This window comes from Cavia porcellus, unplaced genomic scaffold (assembly GCF_034190915.1).
Source record: "Cavia porcellus strain 051 isolate PalLab524CR breed Dunkin Hartley unplaced genomic scaffold, mCavPor4.1 scaffold_12, whole genome shotgun sequence".
NCBI classification, from domain to species: domain Eukaryota; kingdom Metazoa; phylum Chordata; class Mammalia; order Rodentia; family Caviidae; genus Cavia; species Cavia porcellus.
Genome location: NW_026947495.1, coordinates 63467280 through 63481400, shown reverse-complemented (window position 1 = coordinate 63481400; position 14121 = coordinate 63467280). Strand labels below are relative to the sequence as shown.

Genomic DNA, 14121 nt, shown 5'->3' with positions numbered 1-14121 from the left:
TAGCAACTCAAGTATATTTAAGAACTTAATGAAAATATCACTCGTACTACATGATCTTAACTGAGGATGCCTGAAACTAATTCTACTTGCCCTGTGTTCCAAAGGATAATTATTTCTTATAATGAAAATTGAAGGAAGCAGAATACGGAAATCTGAAACCCATATTCTTCTTCTTCTTCTTTTTAATGTAACCCGGAGCTACCTCTGTTATTGTGATACATATTGAGGTAGGGGCAGGTATAAAGCAATACAGTTTATTCATCTTCATGCCTTCAGAACAAAATTCATGCAATTCACTAGGATGAAAAAAATCTGTAAATTACAGTTGTTCATGACTGTATGGAAGCAGTTTAAAAACCTGTAATATTCTCTTACAAAATATATAATTTTTTAAAAATCAAGAGCCAAGCCAAAAATTACAAACTTTCCATAAAAGCACATTTCAATAGTTCTCAGATAGCTTCCCTATGTGAGGAATTCCAAAGCATCTTCAGAGACACAAACACAGCTGTTTTTAAAATTTGTGAAGGAACCATATGCTGTTAGAAAAATAGATTATTCTGGTTGCATGTGTGCTTTTATTTGCAGTCAAAACAGAGGAACAAATTGGGCTTCTTGAGAAATTAACTCAGGAAATTTAAGATGCTTTTTAGGTCAATTTAAGATATTTAGGAGCAAATATTAAGTTATTTTTGTCTGAATGAGAAACATTGTCTTTTTTATTTGTCCTTTGAAGCTTATTTTATTTATTTACACAGAATCTATCTTTTTTTTAACCAAGTTTTGTAGGCTGGTAGTTTTTTTCTCTCGCTCTCTGCACAATGCCAACGTGATTCATGTAGTTGAAACATGGCTCAGGTTTCAAATGTAAGAGGAAGCGTAAATATTTGTCTATGTATAGTAGTCAGTCAATACTAACGCTATTTGGCAGCTAGGAAAAATAAAATATTTTTATTTACAGAGAACTCTCCTTTAGTCATTCATTAGCTGCAAAGTGTCCTTTTTTCGCTAAGCTTTTCTTTATTTACTTCAGTTTGAGGATGGGTTTTCATAAACTGGCAATGCAAATAGTTTTGGGCACAGCTGAGATATTCACAATTCCCCACTCTCAGCTTAGGTAGGAATTTCTTTTTTCTGCTGCAACAGTCAAGAATGTAGTTGACTGTTGCTCTGTTAACTTTGATGTCCGCAGAATATAGCAACCTCAGTCTCTATTTTTAAGGATGATGAATTCAACCGATGGGAGTACCACAATGTAGGAAATTCATGGACATCATCACTGCATTCTAATTTATGACACCTGACCCCCCGAATACCATGTATGTAAATTCACATGTCCTTTGCATAGGAGAAACTTGAACAGAATCGGATGGATTTATCTTTTCTGTCTTTCCTGGAATGACCCAGTACACAAGAAGCAGTGTTTCATGGTCTAACATCCCTTTTTTCCTGTATTTCTCCCAGTCTTCTTTAAAGGTCTTAGACATAGTGTTAATCGAGTACTGTATTAGTCCGATTCCCATTACCATAACAAAATACCTGAGACAATGAACTTTAAGAAATGAGAGATTTATTTTTGTTCAGTTTCCTTTTTCTCTGGGGCTGTGGCCAGACAGGGCATAGAATGAGGAGCATGTGCTGGAGAAAACCTGCCCACTTCACTGTCAGGACAGGAAAGAAAGTGTGTGCCCAGCATAGTGGCACACACTTATAATCCCATCTACTATTCCAGAACTGAAGCAGAAAGATATCAAGTTTGGGCCAACCTGGGTAACTTAGCAAGACCTTGTCTCAAAAGTGAAATCTAAAAAGGACTAGGGCTGAAGCTCAGTGTTCTCTGGGTTCAATTCCCTAGTAATGAAAAGAGAAAGAGGAGGAAGACATAGCAGTCTCACAATCTCCTTCAGGAGCCCAATTCCTGAAATTCCTCCCACTAGGTCCCACCTCCTCAAAATTCTACTACCTCCCAAAAATGCCACAGGCTGACCATCAAGGCTTTAACACACAGCGCTTCACTTATCCAAACCATAGTAAGTACCCACTAACACCATTTACTTTCCTGTGCTATCATGTACCATCAATACTTTGCTAAATTTATCAATAATCCCAGATTGGGCTGAAGAAATAGTTCAGTGATAGAGCACTTACCTGGTTTCTGTGAAATCCTAGATTCAATCCCCCACAGAAATAACCTTAAGTTTTGTTCTCTCTTATCTACAGTTCTTATTCCTTTCTCAATATCCCTTCAGTCCTAGTTGTTAATGGTCATAGAACCTGAGAATTCAATAAATACATCTCTGCTTCGATCTCTATCCTCTCTTCCTAGCTGCCTATTGCAATGCTTATAACCTATCCTGTTTTAAGCAACCCACAAGAATTTTCTCTGTTCATCTTCACATGTCAGGGTCAGTGAAATAGATGTATTATTCCTTTTTCCCTTTTCAGGACTAAGGATTAAACCCAGGGCTATCACACTGAGCTACAACCCCATCCTTTTTTATTTCAGTCAGGATCTTGCTAAATCATTAAGTTGCCCAGGCTGGGCTTCAACTTTCAATCCTCCTGCCTCTGCCTCCCAGAGTTCTGGGATTACTGGCATGTGCCATCACAGATGGCTGTTAATAAAGAATGCAGAGATGAATGGCACTGAGTCATTTGGGACCAGATGATTTGGGGCCAGACCTGTCTCTTCCCCATAGTCATTCTTATAAACACTACATTCTGTTGTCTCCATATCTTGCTTAAGAAACCTTACAGTGAATCTCATTTGATTGCAATAATTCTTCCACCAAAAGTTCTATTCCCATAAGCTACTCCAGAAACTGTACCAAGTAGCAGATACAATATATTAACAGGTACAAACAACAACCAAAGTGCAATATACTTTAGCATGTTCTGTAAGGATAAAAGGGATTGCTTTAGATAACAGTCACATCTTTGTTAATTTACAATATATTTAATCAAAAAACTGCTCCTTAATCACAAGGAGAAATCTACAGTTCTTCCTTCAGCCCCCTAGGTTCCCATTTGGATTTTATTGTATAGTCAAGAATCATTTCTGTTATGGTGTGAATAATGAAATATAGAGAATACTTAACAAATAAATCTTTAACAGCTTTCTATGATTGCTAGAAGAGACCCTTAATGCCTTTGATCTAATAAAATTCTATTCAACATGCAGCAAATAGTATAGGACCACTATCGTGTATAAAGTACTCAGAGAGAGATCAGTTGTATATCTGTGGGAGAGAAGTAATGACAGAGGAAGAAAGAAGGAAGAAGCAAAAGAGATCCCACGGAATGGTGGGAGATTCTAATATTAAACAAGTAACACAAACAATTTGGATGGTATAAAAATGGTTTCACAGAGGTACGGGATTAGCGCTGAGTCATAAACTATGACTCTGAGTAGACAGAGAAAAGGTAGGAGTAACTACGAGAAGAATGACATGAGGGGGCTGGGGATTTAGCTCAGCGGCATAAGCGCCTGCCTTGCAAGCAGCCAGTCGTGAGTTCGATCCCTGGTACCGATAAAAACGAAAAAGACCAAAAAAAAAAAAAAAAAAAAAAAAAGAATGACATGAGAACAGGTTCAGAAACAGAAAAGCCTAGATTTCTTCTGCAAGAGAATAAACAGACCCCATTATCTGGGGTCAAGTTTTTGTGTTGGGCAATGGTGTGAGATTAACACAGAAAAGATAGGTTGATATAGATGCCGAGGGACTTGAATTCCAAGTGGAAAATGATAGTTTCATGCTGGAGGTCAAGAGGTACTGAGAAGTTAAACTGCAAGGACACAATCCAAGCAGGACTCCCAAAGGGCTGGACTGGGAAGATGAAGGGAGGCTTCGGCTGTGCTGCTGAGTGGGAAGTGATAGAGCCTGAGCCGAGGGAGAAAGGCAGTAAGAGGGATCTGGGAGGAAATACAGACAGGACTTGGTGCAAGTGGAAAGGAAGAGACTTGATTGTCCATGTTGCTTTTCTTCAACAGAACAGGACATTCACTTTGAAATTTCTTGTATCTTAAAGGAAGAGAAAGAATTCATAGTTACTTCTCTATTCTGAAAGTTGTCAACTTCGAAGTATGAAATTAATGACAAGAGATTTGAAAATGCAAATACGGGGTGGTTATCTCCATTTAGAAGATTTCTTACTAGACCCTAGTTCATCTGTTCAAGGAGAAGTGGTAACTTTAGGGGGAGCTATCAATTTTGGCAGTTTTTACTCAAATCAAGACCAACAGGAAGCATTACCTTGTTCTCACATACATACTACACACACATTCTAAAGCCAGATAATTCAATTGTTTTCACGTCTCACCCATTACTTTTCTGATATTAACCTTACAGAATGAAAATATTGTCAAATTTTCAGTAAAAACCAGCAAAGTAAAATATCATGGAGGGATACAAAAGTGGCAAGGGCCTTTAGTGACCACTCAGTCTATTTTGTGTTACAGGAAAAACTGAAGGAAATTATTAGAAAACATATCTGGTACCAAAATTCAGATCTCCTCCCCATCTAGTAATATTTTTTCTCTCTCTCTTCTTTCTTTTTTCTTTCTTCTCTCCTTTTCTTTTGTTTCTTTTTTATCTTTCTCTCTTTTCTTTTTTTTTTCTTTTTCTCCCTTTTCTTTTTTTCTGTTTCTTTGTTTTTCTTTCTTTCTTCCTTTCTCACCCCCACCCCACATGCTCCTTCACTTCAGCCTCAGTGATGCCGGCCTTTGGGAAACACTTAGACATCAACAATGTAATTTAGTCTCCCCCATACCTTTTTCTTCTATTTGTGTCTCTGAGAAGGAAATACAACAGGGGATGCAAAAGGTAAGTTGGAAATCCCACTCTTAGGCAGTGCAGTCAGCTGGCCAGGAATGAAGAGAGGCTGAGATTGAGGATGAGACTGAGATTGCTTAGACAGGAGTACAACAGAGCACCAGCCTACCCTGGGTCCCAATGTTAACTGTTTTGTGCATTTGAAGAAAAACAGTGACTCTGGCTCCAACATGTGGCAAACTGATCATCACCATCATCTCATCGGCAATGACTGTACAGTGGATACAAAGCAGTAACTTCCAGAAATGGGCTGAGATGGATTTACCGTGAACCCAGTCAAACTTAATCTTCACTAACTTGGGCCCTTCCAAGTCCAAGGAGATCCTTTAGCGATCCCTTAGCGATTCTGTATTCATAATTTTGTTTCATTTTTCTTAAAGAGGTCCTCCTAAACCATATAGACTTAGGTTCTACCACTTCCTAAGACTAGCACGTGCTACTCTTAGGACTTCACAGTGTCTTCTGGAAATGCCTTAAAAGTATCAGAGGCCTGCTTTACTAGCTGTCACAAGTCCACATGAGCACTCTTTGGCCCGTCTTTTCAAATTATATCAATAAGATTATTAGAAGCAGAAGAGACAGGGCTTGGAGTGTATGTATAGCACTTACCTAGCACGCTTCTGAGGCCTGGGTTCAATCCCCAGCATCCCCGCCACCACCACCACAACAACAAAAAGTACAAGAGATAGTGTTGAAACTTTCACAAGTAAAGGATACATAATATTTAGATTTCTTGAAGCAAGATCTTCAATGTTTTGCAGGGCTGAAGATGGAACCCAGAGCTTTGCAAGCAAGGTAGGCAAGTGCCTCACCATTCAACCACACCCACTCACCCCACCCTGGTCCAGGTTCTGTGATTTCCTTCCTCTCAGTTACTAAATTTAGTTAAATGGCTTTTATTGAGATTATATTTCTAAATAACAAGCAATTACAAAGGAGATGCTGAACAGAGCTGTTCTGCATACTCATTGCCTTGCCATTCCTTAGAAGCATGATAGATGGAAAAGGTAAAAACCATGAAAATCTTGATTTCAGTTTATATGGACATTTATCATTATTTGTGAGATATGTCCACCATGGTTTTACTTTAAAACCACAAATAAAGTTTTAACAATGGGCATTTTTCTTGTTGAGAAGCCTGTGGTCAGACAAAGCATCTCTCTGAACTGATTAGATCTTGAGGTTTTCAAATTCAATATTCAGCAAATATAGAGCATTTCTTTGAATAATTAAGAACGTCAGAGCTAGGGCAACTCACCTGAGCTTGTTCCTTTTTTTTTTTACAGGATAATCAGACATAACCTATTCTGGTGGTAGGCTTCACTATATTTGAGTTTAAGGTAGAATAAATACATGTAAACTTTTGAAAATCTAGATGATACTACTTTTTTTTAACATCAGCAAGACCTTCATTTGCTAGTATTCCAGTTGTGGTATTTTATGCTTTTAAAAGCTTTCTTTCTTCCTCACTCCCAATTATTCTGAATCCAGAAGACAGATATTCATTATGTGAAGACAAAGGAACATTGAATAGTTAATTATACAACAGCCAGAACTGTCCACTCTCTATTCATTCTTGTAACAGATCAGTGGAAGCATATTTAGCATATTTAGTTTGAAATCTTGTAAAATAGAAATGGGATTGTTACAGCAGTTTAACAATACAGCATAGTAACCTCATACTCTATGGTGATCTGATACAAGGTAACATAAGGGTCTCAATGATCCACATGAAAAGATGAATTTGATAATATCTAAAGTGGTCTACTTTTCCTGTAAAAACAGAGTATCACTGTAATCCTAAAGACTATGATTGCTTTCTTAGAACCAAACTCCCCTCTAATAATATGCCTAAGATAAAATATGTAAAAGTCATTGAATTGTTTCAGTAGAAGGGCTTTCCAGAGGTCACCTAATTCTCCCCAATCTCCAGCCAGGCCTCTTCCTAACACTGAATATAGCTGTACAGGGATCTGCATTAAGAAAGCTTTTAAAGATCCCTGGGGCTGGTCAAAAAATAGCTAATATTGGCCTGATTCATAGAACAGCATAATACATATGTCAAAATAGCCACCTTCATCAAGAAAGACATCCATCAGGGCTGTTAAGTGCTAGCACTAGCTTCAAAAGGAAAAGTGTCTATTTTCTCAGGGAAAAGGTGGTAGATTTCGGAGATTTGTGCGTATTGCTATTTGTTGTTGTTGTTCAGGTGTACATTTGAATGCTTATCAAAAAGAAAATAATATCTTGTCGAAGACCACTGCAAGGAACCATGAAGGTGGCTGGAAAGGAGCAGATCACAAATCTTTTTGACTTGCTGCAGAGCTGGGGATGGCAAGGGGTGGGGTGTGTGATATTTAACAAAAGTCCAATTAGCATCAGGTTATTGAAGGACAGATGATGAAATGTAAGAATAATATTGACAGACCCACTATTTAAGGGATCTCTTTTCTCTCTGATTACCTGAGGTTTTTTTGTGGGGTGGGGAGAGCATACCGGGAATCAAATTCAGGACCTGAAGCTTGCCAGGCAGGCACTGTGCTGTTGAGCTAAATCCCCAGCCCCTGATCAGCTAAGTTAGAGATAATTTTTTCAACTCCATTAAACTGTAGGTGCAGAGGACAAGAACTTAAATGTAACTTGAAACTTCCAAGATAATCACATTGCTGTTCTATAGGAAAAGTAATCCACTGCTGTTTAGTCTTTAAATTACAGATTTGAAGTACTATACTGAAATCTAGGAGTCTAGCTTACAGTTGAGGTTCTTATCTTAATTGTAACTTTAAGCCTTCCTGTTGAACTATACAGAATTTAAAATGCAGCAAGAATATGAGGGAAATGACCTAACCTGATAATTGCCTCTATTACCCACTTGGTCTCCCCCCCCCCCGCCCCCCATTTCCCTGCGATTAGCTAGAAGCCTCATCATCTACGGGGAACTGAGGAGAAATAAACTTAGAGAAGGTTTTGTGAGATTTTTAAAAATAGTATACTTCTTGCCGATTTAAATCATGTTTGTACCTCTTCCAAAAAATTCATTTGAAAACATTTCATTTTAAAAACAGGCATCCTCTGTGCTCTCAAGCCAGATACTTAATCTGGGTCACAGGAAGTGGAAAACCCCTGTTTCTGCCCTCTCCCAGCCTCCCTTGTAATTCTTGACTTTGGAAATAAGAATTCAGCCTGGGAACTTTTTCATGTGCAGTGGCCTTCTTCAGAGAACACTAACCAAGAAACAGTCTTCAGGTTGCCTTTCCTCTCCCTTTTGTGAGGACAACAGACAAAAGAACAAGTAGCTCTCCTTGGCTTTACGACCTTCCCACATGGGTCTCTAACCTTTCAGTTAATATGTAGCCTCCACACCTCATAAAATTAGGGCCTTTAAGGTAAGTATTCCCTTTGTTACGTGGATATTTGACAAAGTTTTCTCCTTTAAGCTGCTCATATAATTGTTCCTAACTTGCTACGTATGTGTGTATAAACTATAAAAAGTGTTGTCTTAAAAAGTTATCAATGTAAACAAATTTCCATAGCAGAGTCAAGAAATTCTAAATAGAGGAAATGCTGAGTCAACTTTAAAGAAAGAATAAAGATGAAAAGTGTAGGAAATGTAGAGTAGTAGATTCTGTCATTTTATTACAAAACAGCTCACAACCCTTTACATGCTGACATTAAATGTCATATATCAGTTCATTGCAAGCAAACATTTTTTAAAAAATATACATATTGTGTATATTTACATTCAAGTTTGTAACTGATGTCAAGGTGTTGTTCAGGTTCTAATCTTTACCCACCCTGTGAATTTATTCAGCTACTAACTAAATAGTGATTGTATCTTCACTCAGGCACATGGAGAGGTAGAAACTGCTTTTTAAAGAAAACAAAACAGAAATGGAGTGCAAGTGTGTAAACAGATCATCATTGAAGCAGCTTGACTACTTCAAGGAGACCCTAACTAACTTTGGTCATCTCAAGAGGTTGAATACATGTAGACTGTCCTTTAAATTAAAACCAGAAAATTTGGGCAATGGCTATTTTGTGCACATCAGAAGGTTGACAGAACTCAACTAAATGATCTGCCACTCTGCACCCAAGAATTGCATATGACTTAGTTAGGCAACACGTGTCAGAGCTGGGCTGGCAGGTGGGGGGCATATTTTCCCTGGTAAGACAAATAAAATGCAAACAAATCATTTAAAAGATATCAAATTAGTATCTGCATGTACACACACGGTCTGGAACTCAGAAGTCCACCAAGATACTGTAGTCCCTTTCCAAGTGAAATGCCTATTAATTTCTGCTCATGCCCACCTCCATGCCAAGCCAAGCTCCTAATCTATAGAGGGGTAGGGATGACTTCTGCTGACCAAGGATCTTCAGCCTCAAGACTGAACCTCAGGAAGGCTCTTGGCCCTGAGAAGGGCTGCCTGGGTTCCTGCCACACTTGGTGGGGCTCGTTCCTGAGAGGGGAAGTTGGAGGGAGGCCACTGAGGTGGCTGCAGCCAGCAGTCCTTCTCGTTCCCTTTTCTTCTGCTTCATCCTGCGGTTCTGGAACCAGATTTTGACTTGGGTATCATTCAGCTGCAAGCAGTTGGCTATCTCGATGCGTCGGGCGCGAGTTAAATACTTATTGAAATGAAACTCTTTCTCCAGTTCTGTCAATTGCTTGGTGCTGAAATTCGTACGAATCGCGGTGGAAGGGTTAGCGGCTCCATACTCTGTGAGTTTGCCTGCAACGTAAAGACAGAGCATCAGGGGCCAGGGGACTTGCAGCCAGCCACGGTGTGAAGGAAGCCTTAGAACTAAAATCAGAGCGGGTCTCTATGAACAGTCTTGCCAGGAACACTCTCCATCGAGAGCTCCTTCCTCTAAGGTGCGCGGAGCCTAGCTCATTTTCCAAGCCTGGACTCAGGCACACTTAATGGACAAGGCTTGTTTTTTAACAAGGCACCCTAAGGTGTTGCCTCCACTAAACCTACACCGCTGCCCAGAGGGACAGTGACAATGCACCCCCAGTGCGTTTCCCTGGCGGAGGTGCCTGCACCCAGCGCCCACGTACTTACTTTTCTTAGGGGCGTTCCTCTTTACTTTCATCCACTCAAATGTGCTGAAGGCTGCGGCGGGGAGGCCGGACGTGGGAGAGACGGACTTGGGGTAGGCACCGGGGGCCGGGGACGCGGTCTGGAAGGCCCCGGGGTGGCCGTCCGCGGGCTCTTTGAGACACGCCGGGAAGGGGCCCGACTCGCCAAAGGCCGCGTAATCCACCTGGCCGCTGAGCAGGAAGGAGCCGCCTCCCGAGAAGACGGCCGAGGTGGCGTAGTGGACGTGCGCCCCGCTGTCGTCGGCCGGACGCCCGAGAGCGCCCGCGAAGTCGTACGCGGCCCCGGAGCCCAGGAAGCCGTAGTCCGCGCCCCCGGCAGGTGCGGCGCCCGCGCCGGGCTCGTATGCGCCCTCGAGCACGCCCGGGCTGTAGCGGGGCGCGGCCCGGGGAGGCGCGGGCGGCTGCGCCGAGGGGGCCGGGGGCGAGGGCGAGGGCGCGGCCAGGGGCAGGCAGCTGACGAAGGCGCCGTCGCCGCTGCCCAGGGGGAAGGCGGCCTGCAGGGCCACGGGCCGGGCGTCGGAGCGGCAGAACTTGGGGGAGAAGCCGAGCACGTCGCCCACCCCGCCGCCGCCGCCGCCGCCGCCGCCGCCGCCCGCCACGTATTCCAGGTAGGAGCTCATGTTCCGGCCCCGGCCCGAGGGCACAGCCCAGGCCGGAGTTCGGGACCCGGTGGGGCAGCACGCGACCGCCGCCGTCTACCCGAGCTGCCCTCGCCGAGCCATGGCAGCGCGCAGGGGTAAATAGTGGCCTAATATACCGGCGGGGGCGGCCACGTGGCGCCCGGCGGCCAATGGGCGGCGGCTCCGCGCGGCGCGGGTCCCGCCGGCGCGAGCTCCTCGTCCCTGCCCGCAGCCAACTTGCCCGAGCAGCCGCCCCGGGAGGGAAGGCCAGGCACCGACGCCCGGAACCCGACAGGTATTGGACGCGGTGAGGCGGGAGCCGGGGGCGCGGGGTGGGGCGCGCGCGGGCGTGTTTGCCTCGTGGGTGGCTGCGGTGTCGGGTGTGGCCTGCACAAGTCTGGATGAGTGTGTCACCCAGCCCTTCTCCGACTAAAGTTACCCATCACCACTTTTTCCTCTGCGCGTTTGGTTTTGTTGGACCTTGTACCATCCTGCTTCTAAACCTGGAGCAGGCGTTCGGGTTTTTCCCTTTCCGGCCTCCCCTTCGGTTCCCCGGACTGTGCTTTCCGCCCTTAGTGCTGTGCACCTAGAACTTGCAGCGACTGCAGGGTACTACCTTCGGTTTCCTGCAGCCCTTCAGATGTGTGGTCGCAGGGTGAGGAAAGTGTAGTGCGGGGTTGATTTGTACAGAAAATACATTTCTGCCTTGAAGGGAAACTTAACAGACCCCCCGCCCCCCAACAGGTCCTCTGGACAAAGGGTCCCACCGTGCGGCACGCCCCTGGGATGCCTCTTTGGGTGGGCGGTCCACTGACTCCTGTGCGTTTCAATGAGACTTTTGGCCCAGGGGCACAGAGGCTTCCCAGGGAGCGGTCAGATCTCAGAGGTTTGGACCGGCTCATACCTTGAAGCAATTAAGCTTCTGTTCCATGAGATAAGTGCTGCGTCGTCCCTAGCGAGTGAAATCTGGGCTCACGATATTAATGGGCTCACGTCTTTCCCTTGATAATATGGTTTCGTTTATTGAGTGTAGAGAGACGGGAAATAAAAGTGCAATTGGCACAGGAAGCCAAAGAGTAGAAAGATTACAAAGGCAAGCTTTACATTGACAAACTTTCCAACTTCCTAGAGCATTTCTTTTAATGCTTTCCTCCGTGGGGCTGAAGGAAATTAACTTAAATAAATAGGGGTTATTTGCACGCAGTAGTAATGAAAAAGGTTGGTTTCTTAAAACCTTGGTTGAATAAAGACTCTAGAGTCTGTTCTTAGCTTTCCAGTGCCCATGAAACTTCATCTATTACAGCTTCTAAGTTATGGTGCCTCAGGTTTTATTATTGTTTTACTGATCCACTTGTCATGAAAAAGCGATTGAGCCCTTGCCTAAAATTCCACCCTGTAGCAATCTGGAGAAGAGGAGCCATCACAATCCAGGAAGCCAGCTTCTTAGAGGGTTGTGGAGTGTGAATAGACCTGAAGTGTGGCCCGCTGGGTGAGGCTGAAGGCTCCAGGTTAAGGAGAGGGTGTGGGTGGTCACTCTGAAGGAAGGAGTCCAAGGCTCAAGGGTACTGCACAGCTATAGTTCTTGAATTTGACTGGAAGGTGGAATCCTGAGCTGGAAATAGCTCTTTAGCCTTGAGCTGTCCACACTGTTTCCCTGAAGCAGATTTTTGGACATTCAACTTTTGCTCGGAGCAGAACATGTACTAAAAGAATGAGCTTTTTGGTTGTTTTGTTTTCACAACTGTGCTGTGAGTGGAGATCAGGAGTAGGTTTTGGAATAGAGCTCAGTATTTGTCCAGACCCAGCTAGGTCCACTGATAATCAGTTCCACACAGGCAGCTACATTCTGTTCATTCATTCCCTTCAGTCTCCCAGTCCCTGACAGAGTCTACACTTCTAGCATCAGGATTTCTGTCTCCATTCCTGGGCTGAGTTCTTGACTTACTGAAGTTGGAAGCCAAGACACTGATCATCTCATACCCAGAGACAACAGATGTTTTCCAATTATCTACTGTGCAGGACATTTTGTTAAGAGGAAAGTTAGGCCAGGGGAAATAATACTTTCAAACCAAAGAGATAAGAGATTCATTTGTTACTCAGGTCTTGGCAGTGCTATAAATTTAAATTTACTCTAGAGGAATCTTATTTTGTTCTGAGCTCTACAGTTCTCTGAGAAAATGTTATTGAGGTAAATGCATAAGGATAGGACCGTTTTGAGTAGCATTAAAGTTTGTGTCACATTCTTAGAGTATGATAAAAATGTCTTTGTTGGGTCTTCAAACTATGAATTCCTGAGGGTCGCTTGCCCTGCAGGGGTCTTGGTGCTGTGAGTTCTCCATGGGAGGTGACAGCAGAGGAACCTAATTACCAGGTTGTGTTTGATGTAGGAATGCTTTGAAATCTCTGCTAGCCTACTCACCATAGCAGCCACCCCTTACTCATTCCCAGTTGAGCCCCCAGTACTTTTGTCTCCCTTTTTAGCAACTTTTCTGAAGACAAGTGTTCCCAGGAAGTTGTTACCAGGAAGTCCCTGGCAACCCACAAGTCTAGCCCAGTTATCCCCTGGAGACACTTAGTTCATTTAAACTTAGCTCCATAACCTCAAAGTATAGGTCTTTAAAGAGAGGAGTCTTTTATAACAGATTAAGAGGAAATGAGACTAATAGACAGTACTCTGTAGCATCCTTCTGTTACTCTAGGATGGAGGTGGGAATAAAGTCCTAAGGAGAGGAGTCCTAACCCTCTTAGAGGCCTGATTACATGATCTTCCTTGAGGAAAACAATTTAGGATATTGTACCTTTCTCTGAGAGTCTGTAGTACTTTTTTGTTTCTGTTTTGTCTTCTAGTATCAGGGATTGAACTCATAACCTAGCACTTGCCAGGCAGGCGCTTGTGCCACTGAGCTATTTCCCTGGCCTTGTAGGACTTAATAAACACTAAGTATTCAGTAAATGTTTGTTGGACAGAAATAATAAACAGTGTTGGGTTTTATCCTAATACTGACTAAAGGTTATCTTGGATAACTGACTCCTAAAACCACTTGATAAGGATAGGAATCACCATAAAAGCTTAGTTATAAGTATAGGGCCTTTGGCCCATTCCCAGAACTCTTAATCTAATAGATCCAACTTAGAACTCTTCCACAAACCTCTTGAGAAATCTTACCACAAGGTTCTCCAGAACCACACTTTAGAAGTTCTGCTGCCCAGGTGGGATGGGAGAATAATGTGGAGCAAAAGGAGATGTTTTTGTGGGAGGGACCATGAACAATGAAATACCTGAAACATCCAGAACCTGGTTGAGTGGCAGGGCATATAGGTCAAATGTCAAGGTCAAACTTTAGTTCAGAGAGCTAATGTTCCAGGAAATATCCTCAAGAAGTGATGAGTGAGATTTTTTTTTTTTTTTTTTTTTTTTTTTTTTTTTTTTGGTCTTTTTCGGTACCAGGGATCGAACTCAGGACTGCCTGCTTGCAAGGCAGGCGCTTATGCCGCTGAGCTAAATCCCCAGCCCCGATGAGTGAGAATTTCTCAGATTTTGCTGGCCCAGTAGTGCTTTGCAGACTCG

The 14121-nt window shown here is 43.1% G+C and overlaps 1 protein-coding gene across 1 annotated transcript; it reads right to left on the bottom strand.

The window, feature by feature from the left end:
• Positions 1–8443: 8443 nt before the first annotated feature.
• On the bottom strand, positions 8444–10669 carry Hoxd1 (homeobox D1). Its single transcript, XM_063259344.1, has 2 exons — positions 9896–10669; positions 8444–9562 (listed from the first exon to the last, which is right to left on the bottom strand). The coding sequence occupies exons 1-2, from the start codon at positions 10551–10553 to the stop codon at positions 9228–9230; spliced, it is 993 nt and encodes a 330-aa protein (XP_063115414.1). The 5' UTR covers positions 10554–10669; the 3' UTR covers positions 8444–9227.
• Between the last annotated feature and the right edge of the window lie 3452 nt (positions 10670–14121).